At 46.6% G+C, this 26,533-nt stretch overlaps 1 protein-coding gene across 1 annotated transcript in view; it reads right to left on the bottom strand.

Moving 5' to 3' along the window:
* Nucleotides 1-1,555: 1,555 nt before the first annotated feature.
* LOC142487170 (dynein axonemal heavy chain 5-like) overlaps nucleotides 1,556-26,533 on the bottom strand; it is a 426,040-nt gene continuing 401,062 nt past the window's right edge. The window contains exon 77 of the mRNA XM_075585972.1: nucleotides 1,556-1,964. Coding sequence (XP_075442087.1) covers nucleotides 1,746-1,964 — 219 coding nt within the window. The 3' untranslated portion in view covers nucleotides 1,556-1,745. The remainder of the gene's footprint in view (nucleotides 1,965-26,533) is intronic.

Here is a 26,533-nt window from a genome sequence, read left to right as displayed (position 1 = left end):
GCAATGGTACAGTAAAGGCTGAACACAGCTTGCAAGAAAGCAGCGTGGAGTGCAATCCACACGAGCACAAGGAGCAGAGCCAGAGGGTTTGATTACTGTCTTCATTTGCTATTCCCATTAACCTTTCATTGACTGTTGTGGACTCCTGGTGCTTCTTTGCAAGCTGCTTTCTTGCAAGCTGTGTGTTATAGGGGAAGGGAGGCTTAGGGAAGTACCTTTGGTACCTTTTGGACCAGGGAGAATGGGCCAGATGAAGAGGTAGTCCCTCGAAACGTCGCCCCCTAGCATACTTGCCGTTCTCCGTTTTTTGTGTATATTCCTTGTGTTTCATGTTTTTTCCCCTTTTCCTTTCCCCCCCCCCCTCACTTTGTGACATGCCCATTTGTGAAACTGGTTTCTGCAAACACATTTGATTTATTTCTGGTTCGTTTTATTATTAAATGTTTATTCTGCATTACAACTGTTTTCATCATTTAGCTATTAGACAGTGAGTGCTGGTACTTACGTAGATTTGTTAGTACTATACAGGGGAATAAGGGTCCCCTTTTGTTCCGTGCACCCTGCAATTGCATAAATTTAACACTATCAGAGTGCTGTCTATTTTCCCCTTTTACCCTTAGTAACAGGACTTGTTCGACTTTGGGAACACAGTCTCAAGATAGAGCACCCAAGCCGCTAAAATGGCTTGAGTTCACGGGGGAGGGGGGAAAAAAATCAGTGAAGGAATACTGAAGAATTCTTAAAAAGAGGTGTATTTTAATAATAAATGAACCAATGTATATAAAGTTATAAAAACATGAGGGTCACAGTGTAGGCTGTATTGTTAGAGTAAATGAACAAATAAATCAGCAATCAAGATACATCTTATTTAGTCCCCGTTTAGCCCTTAGGAGAAGGGAGTGGCTGCTAATTGAACCCATTGGTTCATTGATTATTAAAATACCCCCCTTTTTAATCACTCCAGTATTTCTTCACTGATACTTTATTATGCATAAACAATGTCACTTTATGCATTCACCTTAACTATTTACTATTTGTCACTTTATACAGGTAGTCCTCGCTATCCAACGTTTCACTTTACAATGAATGGCATATCCAACGCTTTGCAATGCAACCCTATGGGCCATTTTTCGATACCAGAATGTGTTATTGGACACCTGAATGCGTTATCCAACGCTCACCGCCACTGGTTAACTTTACAACGGTTTCACTATCCAACGCTACTTCCAGAACAGATTCCGTTGGATAACCCAGGACTGCCTGTACTTTTCTGTATATTGCATTCACTAATTGTTTTCATTTACTAAATATATCTTTCTCACTTATTTTTTAACAGGTGGTTGTGCTTTTAAGCTTGTGTTTTCAATTATTTTAGTGTTAACCCCCCCCCCCCCCCCCCCCCAGCTACTTGAACTGAACTTAATTGACCGGTTTTTGATTACCACTCAGTGTACGCCTAAAAAGTCTGTACTTTCACTAACTATTTCATTAGGTGATATAGTTCAGTTTCTCTATAAATACTGATCAGTGCCCGCTTTCTTTGATGTTGTGTAAATTATGTTGACTTGTATAGCTGCTTTAAAGAACTCTCAAGCTTGTGCACAGTTAGCATTCTTTGTTTCTTTTATTAAGCGTCACTCACAATATACGTATTTTATTTTGCCAGCAATTAATAAGAAAATACACAGCGTTGTTCTGGAAGTATTTTAGCATCTTGTGCCATGGAATCTCACTCCTCGTTTATTTTATTTGGAGTCACAGAGCAGTGCAACGCCCCTCAATGTCCAGTGGTCAGGTACTTGCATGGTTTTTAAATACAATGCGAAAATGTATGTGAGGTCAGTCCTCCGAGGCTTCTTATACACAGGGCAGGTGTACAGGTTACTCAGCTGTTTCTTGGGGTCTGTAGGAGCCATGGTGCTGATAGCGTAGACATGAACTACAGGCAGATTTGTAAACAGCACCTGAAAGAAAATAACAATGACATATGTTATAACTACTCCATTGTGTACAGAAGGTGCAGTAGCCTTGGCTTTATTTCTAATTCAGACTGGACTGTTTGCTTTCTCGCCTATCCCATCCTGCTCAAGTGAACGATACAACACCAGTGATATCCAATGCACTTTGGTCATCTTTTTTTCAGGCCACTTTCAAAGTTCTACTTTGACGCTATCGTCTGATAGTAATAATGTATATGAATAAGGACCGGTAGCGTCATATGTGCCATGTGACAGAAGAAGGAATGTTACTTACTTTTTAAGTTCAATTAAGTATAGGAGGTCTGCTATTAATATTCCAAATATTGATTATTAGAAGCAAGTCCCTAAAAATGCCCAATCCCATTTGTATCAATCTGACAGCAGGGGAAGGTCACAAAAAATATTCATGCAAATGTATTGAAATGTTTCATTTTTAATCATTTGCTCCCATAAACGGGTTCTATATCTCCTTGTTGTTCTATTTGTGGCTATACTATCTGCTGAGGTAAGGGTAAGCACCATTTACTTTTGCTATTTTAAGTGTTTGATCTGATAGCCGACTTGTTTGATATAAAGTAAGCTTAATTTTGGGACAGCACTTATTGACTAAAATTCAGTCAATAATGCAGCAGGATAGCAGCAGTTGAGTGGCCTTAAGTTCCATTTCAAGATGTGATAGCTTTTAATGGGTGAACATGATACTGTACACTGTCTCTTTCTAGGAGTTGTAGCCAAATGTTTGAAATCTCACAAGTTTCCATTTCAGATACACATCCCCCTGGGAGGTCATTTAACTTGTGATGTCTTGTAGGCTTGTGTACAACTAAAAGACTCTCATTAAGAAATGCACCGTCTTGTGAGATTCCAAAATCTCATGTGCAACAATATTTATTTAGAACTATTATGTTGGACTATTAAAAAGGTACCAAAATACAGCTCCTACTATAGATACTTATAGGCTATGTAGGTTACTTGGCGGCTTGACATCAAAATGGCAACCTAACTGGCCTCTGAGACATATAGTTCAGTGACAAGTACTGTTAGGTATCTTTCTCTGTGCCAATCTGAACAACAATACTACAGTGGATTCACAGATAAAGGTCTGAATAATATAATTTGCATTAAATGGGCTATAGACATCCTGCATTCACTCTATCTTACTACAAAAAGGAATCACTCTGCAAGACATTTGCTGGTACCAAGTCCTGCATCTTCTAGACGAGGGGTGCGCAAACTTGGGAGCGCACCCCCAAGGGGGGGCGCAGGATTTTCTTGGGGGGCGCGGCAGTTGCAGAGGCCCCCCACTCTTCCCCAAGGCATTTAAATTCAATGCCGGGGAATCGCGTGAGGCCTCTGCAACTGAACTTATCGAGGTTCAGCCGGCTTCAGATGACGCGTGTGACGTCACATGATCCTGTGGCGTCATTTGGCGCTTGTAGTCATGGCAACGCGGCATGTGACGTCACATGACCTCACTGACGCAAACAGGAAGGTAAGGGGGTGCGAGCACTGGGGGAGTGGATGCAGGGAGGCGCAGCAACAGAAGTTTGCGCACCCCTGTTCTAGACCCCTTATTTCTTAACTCACTAGTAAGTTGAGTGGTTAAACATGTCATGTTTAGTACCAAACCACCTACTCTAGCATCTATAAGACATGGATACATATCGGACAGTGCTGGTTCCAGTGTACAATGAAAAAATAAAAATTGCATGATCCTTTAGTGATGGTGCTAAAACTGCAATCAGCAAAGCATTTGCTTAGTTTAGGCCCGTGGCTACTCCACACCCTTCTGATGCACTTACTTGCCCCCTCAAATATGTCCTATACTGCACTGGCTCCTATTGTATTCTGCATGTCTCCCATTATTCCATTTTGATTGTAAACCCTGTAGGGCAGGAACTTCCTCATTCCTATTGTTATAACTTCCTGTATACCACACTTGTGAAGCTCTGTATATTATCTCCCTGTAGTGTCTTGCTAATTCTATAAAGTGCTGTGTACATTGGTGGCACTGTATAAATGTATAACACACACACACACACACACACACACACACACACACACACACACACACACACACACACACACACACACACACACACACACACACACACACACACACACACACACACACACACACTTGAGCAATCTATTTTCTCCTAGGAAAAAACTTAATTACAATTTAAGTTGCCCTATTTATCATTAAACTGCTAAAGCTAAAGATATCTCTGTATCTTGACAAACTGGCTGATGGCCAGTGCTTCCTAAAGGACCTTGGGACTATCTTGATTAAAAGTACAATAATGAGATATGTGAAAGGGAAAAAAAATCAATGATTTCATCAACTCCCATCACCTTTGGATGAATATGTTTTCAGTGGAAACAGATTGAGAATAATAGTTTGTTGTATGTAGGGAATCAAAGTGGACCCAGAATGAGAATGTAACTATGAATATAAAGCATAGAAAGAATTTAAAATTGTTACATTTAGAAGTTTGTGATCAAGAAGAGACAGGGAAGGTTTTAGTGGCGCAGATATTGGAATTTAGATTTTTCTGTAGGTTATGATTCCTTTTATTGGAATAAATTAAAGTTGTGTTGTTCATCTTGTCAAATAGTGTACATACAGTAGGCACTTGCAACCACAACATTTTTGCCAACGGGTGATTTTCATTTCAATCTCAAATAGTTGAGACTTCTGAAATAGAAAATTAATAATAAAATCATTTTAATTAATCTTTAGGATTTTATTTGCGTGTTTATAAATTGAAGTAGACCATCGTTGGACTTGTCCAGCTCTCACTCGGGACTTTGAGAAGCTTGTTCTTAATTATATCTCATGTGAGTTACTATATGTGTTTGTATGCCTTCAATACACCTGTTTTTTCACTCATTCAGGTGCGCTGTGCCTCTTTTCCCCCCCTTTGTACAAGATCTTCACGGGTCACCTAGGAGGTGAATAGAGCGCCTTCAGAAGCACCAGCAGCAAGGACAGTGGACAGCTATTTGAAATAACTCTTGGATTCCTCTATTAGAACAGTCTGCACGATTGGGACTCTTTGTTGTATGTATGTATGTATGTATGTATGTATGTATATATATATATATGTATGTATGTATGTATATATATATATATATATATCAACTGTAAATATTCCTGTATATTCATTTGCATGTCTTAGACAGGTCTGCAACCCTGTCTTTCACCATTATCACCCAGCACACAGCACTTCCACTGCAGCAAGGGATTCTGGGAAATGACACGTAATGAGCACACAGTGACACTTTTTGCTTCAAAAACCATTTTTAACATGGTTCCCTATAGGCTTAAGCTTGCTGCATGGTCACAGCTTTGAGCACAGCCAGGGTTAAGGTGCGTACCCAGAAAACCCACCCACAGACAGCTTTTTTTTTTTTTTTCCCGAGAGAGTTGCACCCTCTCGCTCATCGGATCCCAGTCCACTTCAGTGGATAGGGAGCTTGCCCTTGGACTGTCCAACCAAAGTCAAACCCGCCCTCAGTGCACAGTTTCCCTGAAGGTTTCAGCCCGAAAGCCTAGGTCTCCAGGGACATTGATGCCTTCCTCCGTTAGGATTCAGGACATCCGTCTCTTCCTCCCTCTGGCCCGAGGCCCGCAAGGGAGTTCGCATCATCTCCCCTCTTTCGAGGGTTGTGCGGGTGCACCCCAGCCCCGAAGGGCTGGTTGTTCAAATGCCATCCCCCCTTAGCCCGAAGGCTCAGGGGTTCTGTGGTCCGGGGCCTGGACACCACCTCTCAACGAGCTAGAGGGCCAAATGCTTGCCACAGACCTTTCCTACTGAAGCCCCAGATAGGATGGTACTGCATTTGGTCATAGCTGTGCAGGTCGAGAGGAGCACTCATATCACCTTGATCTTAGCCAAAAGGCCGAGAAGCGAACCCACCCACAGACAGCTTTTTTTTTTTTTTTTTTTTTCTTCTCCCGAGAGGGTTGCACCCTCTCGCTCATCGGGTCCCAAACCACTTCAGTGGTTCGGGAGCATGCCTTTGGACTGTCCAACCGAAGTCAGACCCGCCCTCAGAACACAGTTTCCCTGAAGATTTCAGCCCGAAAGCCTAGATCTCCAGGGACATTGATGCCTTCCTCCGTTAGGATTCAGGACATCTGTCTCTTCCTCCCTCTGGCCCGAGGCCCGCAAGGGAGTTCGCATCATCTCCCCTCTTTCGAGGGTTGTGCGGGTGCACCCCAGCCCCGAAGGGCTGGTTGTTCGAATGCCATCCCCCCTTAGCCCGAAGGCTCAGGGGTTCTGTGGTCCGGGGTCTGGACACCACCTCTCAACGAGCTAGAGGGCCAAATGCTTGCCACAGACCTTTCCTACTGAAGCCCCAGATAGGATGGTACTGCATTTGGTTATAGCTGTGCAGGCCGAGAGGAGCATTCATATCGCCTTGATCTAAGCCAAAGGGCCAAGGCACCCACAGACAGCTGTTTTGACCTTGATGGGTCTCATCAGTGTGGGGTTGATTAACTGGGTATGCAGAGAAGCTAAAGGATGGGGTTTACCATACTGAGTTAAGTTATGGTGAGTAAAAAAGTGACAAAAATCCTCCACAGCAAAGCAAATATGCAAATGTAAATACAACTGTAGGCAGGGTTGCAGACCTGCCTAAGACATGCAGATGAGCATACAGTTGTATTTACATTTGCATATTGAGGGAGCTGCGAGACAAAGATGGCAACGTGCAGCAGGGGAAGGAGGAAGTCATGGGAGTCGTGAAAGATTTCTATGAGGACCTCTACTCCCCAAAAGCATCAGAACGAGACCAGGCTGACAAATTCCTGTCAGGGATTACAAACACCATCGACCCGGCAGGAAAAGCAGCCATGAACGCCCCCCTGACGCTGGAGGAGCTCCACGCTGCAACCAAATCCTTTAAGACGGGTAGGACGCCGGGCGGAGATGGTATCCCAGCTGAGTTATACACGAAGCTGTGGGACCTGATCGGCCCGGACCTGCTCGAGCTTTACAGGGAACTAGAAGCAGAAGGTAGGATGCCCCCAACACTGAGGGAAGGAATGCTGACGCTCTTGTACAAACGGAAGGGGGAGAGGTGCGACCTCAAGAACTGGCGTCCCATCTCGCTCCTGAACGCGGACTACAAGATCCTAGCAAAAGTCCTAGCGAACAGACTGAAGAAGGTCATCAGCCAGATCATCCACCCAGACCAGACGTGCGGCATCCCCGGACGCAGAATCGCAGACAGCCTCGCCCTAATCAGAGACGCAGTCCACTACATCAAAGACCACCGTGTACACGCGGCCCTGGTCACCCTTGATCAGGAGAAGGCCTTCGACCGTGTCTCCCATGATTTCATGGGCAGGGTGCTGCGTGAGTATGGGATGGGGGAGATGTTCTGTTCTTATGTTAACCTGATGTACCTTGACATTTGCAGTGTGGCGATCGTGAACGGATGGAAGACTAACCCCTTCCCTGTCTGTCACGAGAGCTTGCGACAGGCTGTAATTTTACACCAAAACTATATATAAATATATATACCTGGGTTTGAACTGGGACGAGACTTAGATATGATAAATAGAATTTATTCCTTGATAAAGGTGAACACAACAGATTATACAATAACAGGCAAAATATAGACACTTACGTAAAGATTATGGCAAGAAAGCCAGCAGGATCACAGCCTGCCACTTCTTCCATATTTGTGTTGACATCACAGCAAAACAGGCAGGTCACATGCATGCATGAAGATCATTTGCATGAAGAACAATGAACAGCATGAACAACATGAACTGAACAGCATGAACACCATGGGTAAAGGGTGGCTTGACTTACAGTATATATCATTTTAACCCTGGTACCCCAGTTTACGGCTCCGTGCCGTCTAGTAAAATCCTCTTTGAAGCTTTTGAAGCTAGGTGGTCAGTGTGAAAAGTTCCACTTCCTCTGGTTAATTCCTTTTGTCCGTTGGGCCAAGCATAAGCAATTAGCCACTTAGTCTTTGATGATCAGGTTTGTAAATTCTAGCCTTTCCTGCTCATCACCACAGGGGTTCCTCAGACTCAACCAAAATTTCATATTTACTGCAAATCATTGCATAACTTCCGTTCCGTAATACACACAGTCCGGTGAGATATATTAATACGGCCGGTGGCACCTGACGCTCGCAGGAAGTCCAAAAATTACATTGTAATATGAACATTAATAGAGATATTAATATCTGGCATTTCGTAACAGGTAAATGTACAATGTTTAGCCTCAAAACGATGGGCTACATCCAACGGATACACATATGTAATTCTTATCCTTTTCAGCCAAGGACATCTCATAGTATTCTTATATTTAATAAAGTTACTCACTTTTGATATCCTGTTGGGGGTAGCCCCCCCCCCCCCCCTGGCCCCATCAATAAAACCTTTTGAAGTGGGCTTTTGCTTTTCGCATAACCAATTAGGTCAGTTACCTATTGATCAGGGCGATGTATCACACCTCTCTGTTGATATACACTTCCAGTGAATAGACTCACGTGAATACTCATATGAGGCACCATTTGGTTCCTTACGCATTACAAAGACAGGCATTCTGCCTGTACATTAGCACACCATTAGCATTCTGCCTATGTATTTCAAAAACTGCAAAAAGTCACTTTATCCAAAATATGTCCCTCTTATGACAAAGTTATATTTTTAATATGTGTGTACTTGGGGGGTGACCCGGAGGCTGTACCCCAAGGCTCAGAATACCTTGCGGGCACAGGCAGTTGCAGGCCCATGAGGCAAAGGGAATACACAGATAACGCATTAACTAGCCCACTGGGCTTACACAATTAACCCCTGATGACCCAGTGTGTGTGTTATGCAGGTACTGATTAACCCAGACATTACAATGGAACAGGGAAGAATACATTTACAGGTTATAACAAGGGTAACATCACATTTCTGGGCCTCAGCCCAGTTAACCCCTTGTCTCCCTGGCGACGTTAGAGGGGGCCCTTGGGGGGTAACCCCGTTAACCCCGGGCCAAACCCTCCCTACCGCCACACCTCCCCTGCTCAAGGGCCCCTGGTACCCCAGCGGCCTCCCCATGGCCCTGGGATACCACTGGCGCTCTTGACGCACTCAATACGTCCTGAGGGATTGGCCTGGCAAAATTGTCCTCCGGCATTGACCAGTACACAGTGGATTGTAAAGTCCAGTTCCTGCAAAGCCGGGCATTCTCCTTTGCCTCCCTCTGCCCCCCACCCAGTGCCTTGGGAACCAAGTCCAGGGTGAAAGGGGCTCCGGGGCACATTGCCCAGAAACTGGCATATCTCTGCACCAACAGGAGACCAGCTATATAGCACAGACCGTCGCTTTCCTGTCAACCAAGTCTGGGACAGGGTTATGTCACTCTTCTGTAGGGACCCTACCTGCCCTGGCTCTGTGCCACCCTGTAGCTGCCCTGCTATACTCCTGACTCTCCTCCCTGGCTGCCTATCTACCCACAGCCTCTCCTTTGGGAACCCTGGGGAATCTGTCAGGGGGGTCACTCCTGGCCCGTCAGAGCAAGGGACTTTCGGCCTACCTAGCCAATCCCTAGCTTCTGCCAGCTGCCTAACACCCCACTGACCTCGTATCTCCCCCTGCTCCACGGTGCCTCCCTGCCTAGCCTCCCCTAGGCCCAGCACCTCGGCCTGCTGCTTACCTCCCTGCAACCCACCTGCACTCCTCTCCTCCCTGGGCAATTCTACCCCAGACCCTGGAACTATCTGAGTGCACCTACCTCCCTGACCTTGTCTCCCCCTTACCAGGGATGAGCTCAGGGGCATCTCTCCAGATGCAACCGCCTTAGCGCTTGGCTGGCAGGTATCCCTGAGGTGGCACAAGCCTGCCACTGCCCCGGATACCCCCAGCCCATAGCTAGGCTGAAACAGGGGGTTGCTGATCTGAGAAACCCCCTGAGGCTCTGCCAGGGTAATGGGGGAATCTAGCTGCAATACCTGCTGCTGTATCTCCCCGGCTACCACTAGCCCTTCTTCTCCCACTGAGATCTGCTGCTGGCTACCTACCTGCAGCATCCCCTCACTCCGCTTCTCCCTAGCTAATCCTAACCTGGGTCCTAGGGACACCTGAGTGAGGCCATCTCCCTGACACTGTCTCCCCGTTACCGGGGATGAGCCCAGGGGCATCTCTCCAGATGCAACCGCCTTAGCTCTTGGCTGGCAGGTAATCTGGGGGTGGTCTAACTGTGCCACAACCCCTGGTACCTCCAGCCCATAGCAAGGCTGCAACAGGGGGTTGCTGATCTGAGACACCCCCTGAGGCTTTGCCAGGGTAACGGGGAAAACTGGCTGGCTCACTCGCTGCCTTCCCTCCCCGGTTCCCACTGGCCCACCCAACCCTCTCCCAGGCAATCCTACCCTAGAGCTCAGGGTTGCTGGTGCAGATGCACCCACCTTAGCTTCTGGCTGGCAGGTAATCCGGGGGTGGTCTAACTGTGCCACAACCACTGGTACCTCCAGCCCATAGCAAGGCTGCAACAGTGGGGCTCTTAACTGAGAGTCCCCTTGCTGCTCCGCCCAGGTAATGGGGAAGCCTGGCGGCCCTACAAGCTGCCCTTCCTTCACCACCCCTGAGAACTGATGCGGGCTACCTACCTGCAGCCTCCCCTCACTCCGTTTCTCCCTAACTAATCCTAACCTGGATCCTAGACACACCTGAGTGAGGCCATCTCCCTGACACTGTCTCCCCATTACCGGGGATGAGCTCAGGGTTGCTGGTGCAGATGCACCCACCTTAGCTCCTAGCTAACTGAGAGTCCCCTTGCTGCCCCGCCAAGGTAATGGGGAATCCTGACTGCCCAACCAGCTGCCCTTCCTTCCCCTCCCCTGGTGCCCCTATCTCCTGCCACCCCCCAGTCACCCCTAGAGTGAAACAACAGGGTACAGTCATAGGGAAAAATAAGTCAGGGTCAGTCTGCGACTTGGTCTGGCTTACCTTGCTGGTCCCCGCAGAGACCGCCGCCTTCGTTGGTCCCAATTGCAGGGGGACTGGAGCGGCCGCCGCCAGCCCCATCTGGGCTGGGCAGCGCCGGGCCGCTGCCGCAACAGCGCCCGGGTTGGGTACAGGTAAAACGGTGCAGGACAAGGGTCCCAGGTCTTTGTGGAGGAACTCAGCTCCATGCAAACTTGGTAAAATAACCCCCTCCGCAACCCCTGTCCCTCCCCCCGAATAAAACTGCCGCCGGCAGGATGCCGGAGTGGCGGCGTCTTCTCTGCTGCCGCTGCTGGTTCTCCGCCGGGATCAGGTGGATGGCCGCTGCTCTCCGCCGCTGTTGCTGATGCAGCCCGTCCAGGTTCTCCAGGAGACGTCCCGAGGAGGGTTGTCGCCCCGGCTGGGCGGGAGCCATCAGAGGATGCCGCTAACTGGGTCATCTTTTCCGCAGCTCGTGAGCGTTGGCCCTGAGGGGCTTCTTCGCCTGACCGCGCACGGTCAGGGCACTGGGCATTATTGTGGCCCATTTGTTGGCAGTGCCGCAGCAACTGCCGGTGCTTCTCCGCCACCGGTGGACTAACCCCAGCAAGGGGCAATGGAGTCCAGAGCGGAGTTGCCTGAGCGCCGGGCTCATTCCAGAGCTTCTCCGCCGCCGGTGGACTAACCCCAGCAAGGGGCAACGGAGTCCAGAGCGGAGAGGCTTGAGCGCCGGGCTCTGGGAGGGGATAAGTGGGTCGGATCATCGCCAGCTTCAGCTGCTCGAGCCGCTCAGCCGGGGTCATCTCTCCCTGCGCAAACATCAGGGCCAGCAATTCTGGGTAAAATGGACTGGCTGCCGCAACGGCCAATACCTCTCCTGGTGCAAGACCACCCGCTCCCTCCACAAGTCTCTGCCGTCCCGGAGCTGGGTACCTTCCCTGCTCTCCGGGCGGTGTGATGGTTACAGCAGCTGCAGCTGTGGATCTTTGCTCAGCCTGCCGGGTTTCATGCTCACCGTTTGCTGTCTCTCTCTCAGCCTTGCTGGCTGCTGCTCCCCGCGCCGACTTGATGCACTCCTCTGGTCTCAGTGCCCGGCTCCAGTCAGACGGATGGCCGGCACTTTGGTTCTGGAGGAAATGCTTCTCACAAGTAGGGGAACAGTGAGGAGGTGCCATATCTTGTGTTATATGTTGTACACTGTGTGTTCAATATCTTTAGTCCCAGGAACTTGCAATTACCATCAAGTTCCCACTGGATCACAGTACCCCGCAGAATACTGTAATCCAGGTCCAGTTCAATCCCACTGCTGCCACCAGTTAATTACAAGCCTGTCACGAGAGCTTGCGACAGGCTGTAATTTTACACCAAAACTATATATATAAATATATATATACCTGGGTTTGAACTGGGACGAGACTTAGATATGATAAATAGAATTTATTCCTTGATAAAGGTGAACACAACAGATTATACAATAACAGGCAAAATATAGACACTTACGTAAAGATTATGGCAAGAAAGCCAGCAGGATCACAGACTGCCACTTCTTCCATATTTGTGTTGACATCACAGCAAAACAGGCAGGTCACATGCATGCATGAAGATCATTTGCATGAAGAACAATGAACAGCATGAACAACATGAACTGAACAGCATGAACACCATGGGTAAAGGGTGGCTTGACTTATATATCATTTTAACCCTGGTACCCCAGTTTACGGCTCCGTGCCGTCTAGTAAAATCCTCTTTGAAGCTTTTGAAGCTAGGTGGTCAGTGTGAAAAGTTCCACTTCCTCTGGTTAATTCCTTTTGTCCGTTGGGCCAAGCATAAGCAATTAGCCACTTAGTCTTTGATGATCAGGTTTGTAAATTCTAGCCTTTCCTGCTCATCACCACAGGGGTTCCTCAGACTCAACCAAAATTTCATATTTACTGCAAATCATTGCATAACTTCCGTTCCGTAATACACACAGTCAGGTGAGATATATTAATACGGCCGGTGGCACCTGACGCTCGCAGGAAGACCAAAAATTACATTGTAATATGAACATTAATAGAGATATTAATATCTGGCATTTCGTAACAGGTAAATGTACAATGTTTAGCCTCAAACCGATGGGCTACATCCAACGGATACACATATGTAATTCTTATCCTTTTCAGCCAAGGACATCTCATAGTATTCTTATATTTAATAAAGTTACTCACTTTTGATATCCTGTTGGGGGTAGCCCCCCCCCCCCTGGCCCCATCAATAAAACCTTTTGAAGTGGGCTTTTGCTTTTCGCATAACCAATTAGGTCAGTTACCTATTGATCAGGGCGATGTATCACACCTCTCTGTTGATATACACTTCCAGTGAATAGACTCACGTGAATACTCATATGAGGTACCATTTGGTTCCTTACGCATTACAAAGACAGGCATTCTGCCTGTACATTAGCACACCATTAGCATTCTGCCTGTGTATTTCAAAAACTGCAAAAAGTCACTTTATCCAAAATATATGTCCCTCTTATGACAAAGTTATATTTTTAATATGTGTGTACTTGGGGGGTGACCCGGAGGCTGTACCCCAAGGCTCAGAATACCTTGCGGGCACAGGCAGTTGCAGGCCCATGAGGCAAAGGGAATACACAGATAACGCATTAACTAGCCCACTGGGCTTACACAATTAACCCCTGATGACCCAGTGTGTGTGTTATGCAGGTACTGATTAACCCAGACATTACAATGGAACAGGGAAGAATACATTTACAGGTTATAACAAGGGTAACATCACATTTCTGGGCCTCAGCCCAGTTAACCCCTTGTCTCCCTGGCGACGTTAGAGGGGGCCCTTGGGGGGTAACCCCGTTAACCCCGGGCCAAACCCTCCCTACCGCCACACTGTCCTCTCAGGGGTTAGGCAGGGCTGCCCTCTTTCACCTGTCCTTTTTGTCTGTTGTATAGAGCTCTTCGCCCAGTGCATCAGACGAGACGCAAAGATCAGAGGGATCGTCGTGCCAGGACCCCAGAGACGCGAAGTGAAGTGCTCGCTCTACATGGATGACGTCACCATCTTCTGCGCAGATAGCCGGTCGGTGAAGACGCTGGTCCAGACGTGTGAGGATTTCGGGAAAGCTACAGGAGCAAAAGTCAACTGCGGGAAGTCAGAGACCAAGCTATTTGGGCTTTGGAACCTGACTGCCGACCCCCTCCCCTTCCCCATCAGAGCAGGCCTCATTCAAATCCTTGGAGTCTGGTTTGGTGTGGGGAGCGAGGCCGCTGCCCTGAAGAGCTGGAACGAGAGGCTGAACAAGGTGAAGCAGAAGATCGGATTGTGGCGCCTCAGACCCCTCACCATTGAGGGGAAAAAGCTGGTACTGCTGAACGAGATCCTCCCTGTCCTGCAGTACGTGGCCCAGGCATACCCGCCTTCGACCAGAACCTGCCAGGAGATCTCCATGGCAGTGTTCCGCTTTGTCTGGGGGGCCAAGTTTGAGAGGGGAAAGCGCGAGGTGATGTACAAAGAGCCGCACAAGGGGGGTAGAGGAATCCCCGACATCCCCACTATTCTGCGCGCCTTCTTTGTAAGCAACTGCGTGCGGATCACCCTGAGAGACTGCGACAAAGACTCCTCTGGCTACTCCATGTCCCGCCTCCTACTCCTGCCGCTCTGGAGAGCACTGGGGTGGGACAAGTGGGACAGCTCCATCCCTTACAGCTGGCACACGCCCTGGTTCTACAAGGACGTGAAGAAGTTTGTGAGGCAGAACAATCTGGAGGGAGTAAAACCAGACCTGTGGAAGCCCAAGGTCATCTACAAAATGATCAGGGCTAAAGACATCATGGAATCGGTCCCAGGTCTCCACCCCAACACCTTTGGAACGGTGTGGAGGAATGTGGCATCGAAAAGACTAATGAACAAACACAAAGACATTGCTTGGCAGGCCATACACGGGGGACTCCCTGCGAATGCGGACAAGTACCAGAGTAAACTCAGCCTCGTGAGGCACTGCCCCAGGTGCAACCCAGTGGAGGAAAGCATCATACACCTCTTCTGGAACTGCCCCTTTGCGCAGGCCTTGCTGCGCGCGCTGGACACTGACTTAAAGGACTGTATACCGAGGAAGTGCGTCACGTACTACTCAGTGTTCCACGGACTTTTCACAGGAACACACACAGAGGACGCAATCGAAGCCGGTTGGCGTCTAATGTGCTGTTTCAAGGACGTTTTACTATTCGCCAGGGAACGTTTGATCAAGGGGAAGAGGAGGATGTCAGTACAGGACTGTCGCAGGCTGCTCCACAGCCTGCTCAAGGACTATTCCATCTTTGACGGCCCTGAGGAGGAGGACTAAACACCCCCCTCCCCACCCCCCCTTTACTCCCCCGCCCCAAAAGTTTTTCTGTGCAATAAAGTTAGAGATAATGTGTGTATGATATGTCATGTCTGTGGTGCGGTGCATACGTATAAATGCACTGCACCGCCGTGTTCGTCACAGTTTTTTTTACTTTTGGGGAAACCATTAATAAAAATGTATGTGAGTTGTGTGGGATATGCACTGCGCCGTTGTTAACGTCGCGTTTTTTTTTTTTCGTTTGGAAAATTATTTATGTACTGTTATAATCTTGTTGTAAAGATTCGCTGCATAATAAAAGAATTTTCAAAACAAAAAAGCTGTCTGTGGGTGCCTTGGCCCTTTGGCTTAGATCAAGGCGATATGAATGCTCCTCTCGGCCTGCACAGCTATGACCAAATGCAGTACCATCCTATCTGGGGCTTCAGTAGGAAAGGTCTGTGGCAAGCATTTGGCCCTCTAGCTCGTTGAGAGGTGGTGTCCAGACCCCGGACCACAGAACTCCTGAGCCTTCGGGCTAAGGGGGGATGGCATTCGAACAACCAGCCCTTCGGGGCTGGGGTGCACCCGCACAACCCTCGAAAGAGGGGAGATGATGCGAACTCCCTTGCAGGCCTCGAGCCAGAGGGAGGAAGAGATGGATGTCCTGAATCCTAACGGATGAAGGCATCAATGTCCCTGGAGACCTAGGCTTTCGGGCTGAAACCTTCAGGGAAACTGTGCACTGAGGGCGGGTTTGACTTCGGTTGGACAGTCCAAGGGCAAGCTCCCTATCCACTGAAGTGGACTGGGACCCGATGAGCGAGAGGGGCAACCCTCTCGGGAGAAAAAAAAAAAAAAAAAAAAAAGCTGTCTGTGGGATCGCTTCTCGGCCTTTTGGCTAAGATCAAGGCGATATGAGTGCTCCTCTCGACCTGCACAGCTATGACCAAATGCAGTACCATCCTATCTGGGGCTTCAGTAGGAAAGGTCTGTGGCAAGCATTTGGCCCTCTAGCTCATTGAGAGGTGGTGTCCAGGCCCCGGACCACAGAACCCCTGAGCCTTCGGGCTAAGGGGGGATGGCATTCGAACAACCAGCCCTTCGGGGCTGGGGTGCACCCGCACAACCCTCGAAAGAGGGGAGATGATGCGAACTCCCTTGCGGGCCTCGGGCCAGAGGGAGGAAGAGACGGATGTCCTGAATCCTAACGGAGGAAGGCATCAATGTCCCTGGAGACCTAGGCTTTCGGGCTGAAACCTTCAGGGAAACTGTGCACTGAGGGCGGGTTTGACTTCGGTTGGACTGTCCAAGGGCAAGCTCCCTATCCACTGAAGTGGACTGGGATCCGATGAGCGAGAGGGTGCAACTCTCTCGGGGAAAAAAAAAAAAAAAAAAGCTGTCTGTGGGTGGGTTTTCTGGGTACGCACCTTAACCCTGGCTGTGCTCAAAGCTGTGACCATGCAGCAAGCTTAAGCCTATAGGGAACGATGTTAAAAAAGGTTTTTGAAACAAAAAGTGTCACTGTGTGCTCATTTGCATGTCATTTCCCAGAATCCCTTGCTGCAGTGGAAGTGCTGTGTGCTGGGTGATAATGATGAAAGGCGGGGTTGCAGACCTGCCTAAGACATGCAGATGAGCATACATTTGCATATATATATATATATATATATATATATATATATATATATATATATATATATTTATATTTATATTTATATTTAGAACTCAATATAAACTCCTTTAGAGCCGGGCAAGGAGGTTTACTGATCTATTGAGTAAAGCATATGATTGATCTGGTCTCATGGAGTCTTATTTCCAAAGTCTATCAATCTCATGGCAAATCCACCAAATGACAACTTGTGCACATTCTTCAAAAGCATAACGGATGAATAGTTATAGACCTTATTCAGTCTTACTGCATTTAAGTACCAATAAGAGAGTAAATTAGATGAGCGAGGCGAAGATATCAACTAAACTTGGTGGCCACTTTGGGTGTGTTTTTTCGTTTTTGTGTTTTCTCTCCATAGGCCAAACACCTTGACTGATCCTCATTAAATGTTGATCTTAAGATCTTCCAGAAGTTTCAACCAAATACTGTCGATGCAACAGCCATCTTGGAATTCATTTTTTATTAATTTTTTTATGATGATGGTAAAAAAAAAATTAAATGGTATATCTCATTGACTGGATTCTTACTGAATATTACATTTATTATTTTGTAACCTGTACTATAATTTCAGCCAATTTGCTTGAACGGTTTCAGAGAAATGTAATATTTAAAATAAAAATAAATTGGTGACCACGGTAACAAACAACAGTGTACAACAAACTGTAGATTTACTTTGATATTTAGGTGGCAGTAATAATTATTCACATGGGTTTTTGATTCGTTTTCCACGCTAGTCAGAATGTCAGTAGAACTGTTGATACATCATAGCCTTCTTGAGAATAATGAGTTTTGTTTGTTCTTGTTTGTTTTTCAACTCCTCAGAGTAGTAGCTCTGGGTCGGCCCCACCAGCAGGTCCTTAATAAACTCCTGATCCAATAGGAATGGACGAGGTGGGCAGTACATAGAGTGACTGGATTCCGATTTACTGAGAAGCATAGTGTACTCCCAGCACAGTGGTACCTGTGAGATGGGGCAATACTGATGCTCTACCGGACATGCTAGTCTATCCAATACTAAGGGACATAATTATAAGTATCTCCCCAGCGTATGAGTGAGAGCTACTAGGGGAAGAAGCACAGAGTAACTATATTATTTGTCACCAGATAATGTCGCAAGTGACGTATATTTTGTATAGTGAGTATTATCAACATCTGTAAATGAAGTTCTATTTTGTACTATAAAAGTTCCTGGTGCCCATCATTATTCTATCTGCATATCCACACCCAGCCTGCACGGACCAGCACCCTGAACAGGTATGAGAGACAGAGCACTGACATGTATATAGTTCTAATCAATGTAAACTTCTTTAGAGCCTGGCAAGGAGGGTTACAGGAAGGACCGATAATAGTGAGTCCATGGGACAGGGGTGGCCTGCATGGGATACCACACATTTGCTAAAGCTGGCCATGGTGCATATTATTATAAAAATTAGGTGTTACCAAAAGATTGCATATCATCATAGTGAATATTAATGCGGGAACTTAATGCTACATTAGTTAGGTCATACATAAACATGCTATTATGCACATCCAGACCATAAAATAGGGCTTTTGCAGGGTCTGGGTGGGTGTAGGGCCAGCCTTAGAGCAAGGCAGTTGCCTTAGGCCCTGCGCTGCCTCCTGTCAGTGCCGAGATCCAACTTTCCCTCTCGTACTCAACTTATGTTAAAAAACTGTTTTAGGGTCTGCATCATAGTAACGCCAAGAACTAACATCATTATACTGGAAGATAATGCAATAGTACAGTATGTTACAATAACATGACGTTAAGCCAGTAATTCCCCACCAGGGTTCCTTGAAGCAGTCTCAGGAATTCCTCCTACAGACCACGGACCCCCCCCCCCCCCAGAGCCTGCTCGCTCTCAGGACTGCAGGGTAGGAGCGTGCTCTAGCAGTGTGACCCGGACTTCCGGTGCCTGCTGCTAGCTAGAGCGAGTGCGCACACTCCTGCCTGCTCTGTAATTCTGCTGTCTGCCGCCGCCGCCGCCGCCACCTCCTCCACCGGCAACCGGAAGATTCCAGCCTCTCCTCCTCCCTGATGTAGGCATATGGGGGGGGGGGGGAGATGATGTCAGATCCAGGGTGGCGGCGGGTGATGTGAAGTGCGGAGCGGGTGGGTGATGTGAGTTACAAGGGGGAGAGTGATGTGAGATGCAGAGGGGGAGAGTGATGTGAGATGCAGAGGGGGAGAGTGATGTGAGATGGAGGGGGGGAGATGTGAGATGCCGGGGGTGGGTATATGATTATGATGATGAGGGGTGCTTGGGAAGATATGAGGATGATGATGAGTGGTGCTGGAGGAGATATATGAGGATGAGGATGATGAGGGGTGCTGGGGGGATATGAGGATGAGGATGATTTTACCCGTGCGGCCAGAATCTGTTTTCCTTGGAGCAGTTTGACCCTTCTCACTTTACAAATGTAATATGTATTGGCAGGGATGGGGTATTTTTATTATGTATTGCAGGGTGGAGTTATGTGTATTTAAGGGGGTTTTGGTATGTATTTTGTAGGGGTATTGAGTGAGAGTGGGGTAATTGAGTGTGTGTAGTGTGTGTTGTGATTGTGTGTTGTGTCTGTGTTGGTTGTGATTGTGTGTGTGTGTTGTGTCTGTGTGTGTTGTGATTGAGTGCGTGTGTTATGATTGAGTGCGTGTGTTGTGTCTGTGTTGGTTGTGATTCTGTGTGTTGTGTCTGTGTGTGTTGTGATTGAGTATGTGTGCTAAGTCTGTGTTGTGATTGTGTGTGTGTGTGTTGTGATTGAATGCAGCGGTGCACAAACTGGGGGCTACGCCCCCTTGAGGGGGTGCAAGATTATAAGGGGGGGCTCAGGTGCCGTGCGGCAAAACCTGGTGTGTGTGGGACGGCAGACGCTGTGCGTGGGAGGGCGAAAAAGCTGTGCGCAGGTGGCCAAGAAGATGTGCGCGGGTGGGCAGCCGAAGAAGATGTGCGCAGGCGGCCGAACAGGATAGTGCAGGTGGTGGCCACGTGATTGTGTGTGTGCACGCACGGGGGCTTCGGAGGTACGGGGGAAGAGCAGCCCCAGCGCTGTGACATCAAACGCCCCTCCCGTATCTACCCTACAATAGCGCTGTGGTCCTGCTCTCCTCCGCTGGCAACCTGCTTCGCTGCGATCCTCTGGAAGTGAAAGGTTAGGCTGCCACTATATCAATCAAACTATGAATGTACAAAAATAATTTAAAAAAGTGAAAACACAACATTGAAAACGGAAATAAATAAATAAAAATAATACATAATACTGCAGGGAGAATAAAAAGGCAAATGGGAGAAGGAAAAAAAGGGGGGGGTAGAGAGGGAATAGAGGTAGCAAATAGGTGGATAAATGCCCCCCCAAAAGGATTGCCTTTGTGCACGTACGCTCTCCCAAGCTTGGCACTTGGGGAGACAAACAAAATTGACTTTTTTTTTTCAATGTGATTTTGATTACATCAGGCAGGGGGGGCCCGAGAAATTTCATGGATGAAAAGGGGGGCTCGGCATAAAAAGTTTGCTCACCCCTGATGTAGACCATAGTGTTATAAACCAGGGGTGTGCAAACTGGGGGACGCAAGATTTTGAAGGGAGGGTGCAGAGTGAAGCAGGGTGGTGGCAGGAGGGGGGAGATGATGGTGACGGGAAAAGATTACACAGTGGCTGGTCACCAGAGTGAAGCAGAGGAGAAGTCGGCAGAGGAATTAGGAATTGCACAGGGGCATAGCAGGACAGCCGGGGAGGAGCGCGCCCTAGCGGTCTGACCCGGAAGTCTTTCTTACTTCCGGTGTCTACAGTATGCTGTTACAGTGCGCTCCTCCCAGGCCATCCTGCGCTACCTCCGTGCAACTCCTAATTCCTCTGCCGGCTTCTTCTCTGCTTCACTCTGGCACCGCCGCATACCATCTTCCCCCGCCTGCCTCTACCGCCACCCTGTCTCATAGGTAGCCATGAGGGGGAGAGAGACGGAGGAGGGGGAGAGAGCCGGAGGAGGGGGAGAGAGCCGGAGGAGAGGGAGAGAGCTGAAGGATGGGGAGAGAGCTGGTGGAGGGGGGAAGAGCTGGAGGAGGGATGATGAGTGGGGATGAGGATGAGGGAGAGAGGAGATGAGGAGGGGGAGAGAGGAGATGAGGGGGAGAAAAAAAATTGCAGTCAGTATTATCTTGCGCTGATTTATTTAAAAACAAACCTATAACATTTGCCATGTTTTACTGTTTTTTCTACCGATAAAAAAAAAAATAGAAATGTGATTTGGATTACATCAGGCTGGGGGGCCGACTAAAATAACGGATGAAAATGGGGGCTCGGTGTAAAAAGTTTGCTCACCCATGGTGTATACAACCACACCAGATTTATCCAAGAAAGAAAGTGTTATTGCTTTGAATAGCATTCTCTTCTCTAGTAACTGTGACATGGCTTTATGCAGCACTGCGTCTGGGACATTTGATAAATAGCCCCTTGCACTCTGCAAAGAATCTCAAAAGTTCTTTCTAAAACACTGTAATTGCTACACAATTTGGTCATTGTTCGGTTTAAAGTCTTATTTGAAAGTCACATTGTAATACTGCCCAGGATAGAATAATCTGTGGTTTCTTGCTTTACAGGTGTCAAAGGTCTTTCTTTCCCCCCCCGTCTTATACAGTACTCGTTAAATGGAGCACGCGCTGAATAAGAAAATGACAATGAAAATAGCACACAAATAAGATTTCATCATTTCTAGAATCCAAACAAAATATTCCACTGTATATAAAATTAGCATTTGAAACAAAAAAAAGATTATGCCGTATTTAAATATTGAGGCAAATAAAAATATAGCGCAACTAATAATTATTCCCCTTATACAGGTAGGATCATATTTTGCAAAGATAACGGTGTTGCTATTGCCTACTCAACAACTAGTACAATAGGTGAGGAAAGTCAAGTTAAAAAAGAAAAAAAAACCTTTATAACGGAGACTACAGTACAATGAATACTGTTGATAGAATACAACGTGTTTCCTTTTGATCTGTACATGATGTACTGGACAATTTCAAACAAACAGCTGCAGCCCGACTACAATACAGTATGTAATTCTCAGAAACCTGTACGGTAGGTGTCAAACCTGCAGACCTGTTAGAAGCCGGGGCTGCTTCTGAATGGATTATCAGCCCAGCTTCTGTTTGAACATGTCATATCAAATTGACTGTGACAGTCGCAAATGAATAAAAAAACATAAAAATGACACCGTTTAATCATTGGGACTGGCAGTTGGTAATTCTTCATGAGGAAAAGATTCCTCTGCTGTGCCAATGTTTAGAAATACGAGTTACACTCTCTAAAGTGTGCTGAATGCATTGTGCAGCATTATATTTTATTGACCGTACTGTCAGCCCAATTCAAAGTCATCATGGGAATCTCATTTTCCAGTTTAGGCCAAGAAAAAACATACTCTAGAGCAGGGGAGAGCAAACTTTTTTCCCTGCTCCCCCCTGCCGGCAGTTCCCCTCTCTCCGTGCCCCCCCCCCTTCTTACCTCGGCTCCGGTGTCATGACATCACGTTGCCATGGCAACGTGACGTCACATGACCTCGCTGCTTTTGCCATGACGACGCGTCTAAGATGCCGCCGGAGCGAAGGTAAGTGAGGTTTAATGTAAGTGCCTTCGGGAAGCGCACGGGGCCTCTGTAAATCCCGTGCCCCCTGCAGACAGTCTCGCACCCCAGTTTGCGCACCGCTGCGAGTCTAGAGTGGCATTCAGTATGTATGGGATAAAGCATTCCAAACGTACGAGTAGGCTACACACTTTCTAAAATAAAGGGGATTATTGACCAAAGTCTCCACAAACTGCAAAACTGGGGGGGAATCAGAGCAAAATAATTATACCATATTTATCAATGAAAAAAACTACCCTTTCCTTTCAATGGGATTCCTTTTCTTTGATACATTTGGTGCTAGTTTGATCCCAGTTGTGTATCGAGGAGACTTTATTAAATGACTGCCATTGTCTCAAAATGCTCCGGATTCTGTTCATTCCTGAATGGAATTTTTTCATTGCCTCCTTTCTTCACCTGATGTAGGTGGCAGCAGAGAGAAAATGGAAAGGTTTGTGCTTTCTCAGGAGAGCAAATAAAAAGCTACAAATAATGAACCTCAATGAATTCTGGCATCTAATTTTTTTTAAAACTTCCAGTGACATCAATGTTCAAATAATTAACCCAAGTTTGTGTACATACCTACATACATATGTAGCCGAGTCCTCCTATCCTGCCTCCAGTGCGGGGGAGCTGCCTGGCTATTGCCCTGAGCTCCACGCGATCGGGCGTGTGGGGACGGCCATTTTGCAAGTCGCGCATGCGCAGTGTGGTGAGGCGCGCATGTGCTGTGGAATAGGTGGAGGCCATATTAGGATTGCTCCACATATGCAGCCTCGGGACTACAAGTCCCAGAATCCCTAGAGGGAGGGACTATATCACATGGAACTGACCAGCCAATGGGATTGGAGCAGGAGGGAGACACAGGATATCCTCCACGTGTGGAAAGCCCACGTGTTCTGACGAAGGCACCGAGGAGACAAGTAGTGTCCCGGGAGCAGTAGCTTCCTGGGCTAGGTCTAGATCTTGCCCCTAGTTAGGTACTGAGCCAAATCAGAGGAGTGTTGCAGGGAAAACCCCAGATAGGGACTTTTCCCATTAGTATATTAGTACTGTGTTGGTGACTGGACGGCCACGCGGCAACCTGCGACCTGGGACCTGGTCACAGGACCCTGAGACATTGTGTGTTACCCTCCAGCTGGAGCTCACACTGAGAGGAGGATCAGGACCCTTAGGAGAGAGGGGATTTCAGTTGGAGGCCCCGCTACGTGGGCTCCGCCCCAACTCACCACGCCAAGCAGCACATGGGTACTGGAGTACCCTGGAAGGTACCCAACATACACCTGCATCCACAGGGGGTAGCACTACCTCACATTTGGGTGGGATTGCTGGGACAGGACACCAGGGGTTATTGGTGCCACAGAACCCTTAGTACTTTGGGGGAACCACCACGTGTTGGGTCACTGTTATACTGTGGGTACAGGTGGTTGTATGTTAGTGTGTGTACAGTAAAGCTTAGTTATATACATTGTGTGGTGTATCACTTATTACTGTATATCGGTTCCTGTGAGGGGTTATCCCGCCAACGCTGGGATGTCTCATAGGTGGAGGCGCTGCACTGCAAGGAGAAATAGCTTATCCCAGGCTCCCAGAGGTGGAGGCTTAGACCTAGGTCCTAGTCTAGACTGGTGATTAGTCATTACTCTGTACTTTTCACCTTGTGTAGCTGGGTCAGGCTTTATAGTCTAACTAGCAGCTCCCTGCCTGCCACAGTGTCATTTCTCACTGAAGCAGTGTCTTGTGTGTTACATCCCATCCAATCTTCACTTAATGTTTTATTGGTTACAAGGGATCTGACACTAGAAATTACCTGGGCTATTCCTTATTTATTCAGGATACATATAGGCAATACTCACACAATTATAGTGTCATACCAAGTCTAGTAACAGATATATATAATACTGCAATACTAGCACTTTAGCTACACATCTTCAGTTCTTTTTAATTGATTTTATTTAGATTTTTTGTCCTGCATGTGTGGTTTTCCAAACAGTTTTATTTTAAAGTACTTAATAAAGATTATGTTTTAACGAGGGTGTTTTCTCTAAGTGCCACAATATAGGGATTCTTTCTTTCCTCAATCTGTCAATACCCCATTCCCTGGAGCACCACCCTTTCCTTGTTGTTTGGCTTTCTCTTTTTCCCTCCCCTATATGTTTGAGCAGGACAGTATCTGCATTATCTACTGTACCAACGCAGTTCCTTTTTGTATACATCCCAGGAAGGAAATACAGATATTTTAAGCATTTTAAGCATTTAAGCATTGGTGTACATATTAATGTAGAAATTCCCTCTACATTTTCTGAATAGCATTACAACCTGGGTTTTTTCCTGCTGAACCACTTTTTCCAACTGCAGGCCCCCCAGGTTATCAGTGAAGTTATCGTTATTGCTTATTAAGTGGCAACCATTGATGTTGTGGCTTCCTGTTGGCCCTGATATTTGGTGGGCTTTTTCTTTGGCCATTTAAACCCTGTATCTCTACAACAAGGAGATCCCATGACCTGAAAAATGGACACGTCTACTGCAATTCCAGTGACACCTCAACGTTATTATTGAACAGTTCTAAAAAGATAATGGGTGGCCATCTTTGATGTAGAAAGGTTTCATTAATATTTATTTTACAGCACAGTTTTATAACAAACAGTTCAATTCGAATGAACCAACGTGCAAGTCAGGCTTGGGTTTTACGCTTCACTTTGAATGCATTGTCCTTGCATTGAGCTACTGTTGCTACTGCTCTCGAAATCAACTGAGCAACAGCTTGCACATTGTAATAGATAAAAATAACAAATATTAAAAGTGATGGATTAACAAGAAATCATATCAGTTTAAGATCTGCATGAAATTCTTACCCAGCTGCTAGTGTATTGGGCGCTTAACCAGAATCCAATCCTTTGGAATGGGATGAGAGTCAAAATCTGAAACAGGACACAACTGTTCTACCCATGTCTAACTTTAACACCATGCTGCTATGTGTATGGAATCAGAAGCCAACCAATGTTGGCTTGTAGCCTAAACGCACTAGATTATGACATTTTACTGATAACCCATACAAAGCACTTGAGGCAGTCTCTGCTCTCAATGGTAAAATGCCCTCGATTACACTACCAAGTGTCCCAGTTTACCTGGGTCAGTCCTGGTATTGAAAGGTCTGTACAGAAGAACAAATATATCAAGAATTGTAGACAACATAAAACGCTTGTTAAAATCCCCTGAATCATGTTGTTTTGTAAAGAACATATGACAGAATAGGTGACAGCTGTAATAATACAATCGATCTTCAATATATCTGCAAACCTGTTCCTATTGAGCCCTACAAAAATATTTTTACAGTAGCTTTACCTCTAGAATGAACATTTATTAATGGCAGTGGTTAGATTTAGGTACACACATATATAAAATTATAATAATAATAGTAGCGCCAAAAAAGGTGAATGTGAATAAATATGTGCAAAAATTGTTTAAATAATAAATGAGTATTTAATATTTTAAGGATGGATAATTACTAAAATACCCACCAACAACGAATTAAAAATAGTGTAAATAAGTGAATAAAACAGAGAGCATATACTGTAATATTAAATGCAAGTAAACTAATAACTAAAACAAACAAGACAAACAATACGTGATGACGTAGTGTCACGTCCTGACGTGTTTCGTCACACCAGGTGACTTTTTCAAAGGCTGACTAGGATATTCAAATACCCCCCTTTTGCTAAGCAACATTGAACATAGGATTATTAGCAGACTTACTGATAGCAAACTAAATAAATCGATCTCATAGTTACATAGTTACATAGTAGATGAGGTTAAAAAAAGACATATGTCCATCAAGTTCAACCTATGCTAAATTTAGACAACAGATACTTTATCCTATATCTATACTTACTTATTGATCCAGAGGAAGGCAAACAAAAAACCCCAGTGTCATATCATCCAATGACATCTCATAAGGGGAAAAATAAATTCCTTCCTGACTCTAAGAATTGGCA

Source organism: Ascaphus truei, chromosome 2 (assembly GCF_040206685.1).
Source record: "Ascaphus truei isolate aAscTru1 chromosome 2, aAscTru1.hap1, whole genome shotgun sequence".
NCBI lineage: Eukaryota > Metazoa > Chordata > Amphibia > Anura > Ascaphidae > Ascaphus > Ascaphus truei.
Note: the sequence above shows the minus strand (reverse complement) of the source record. Positions and strands in the feature narration are given on the sequence as shown.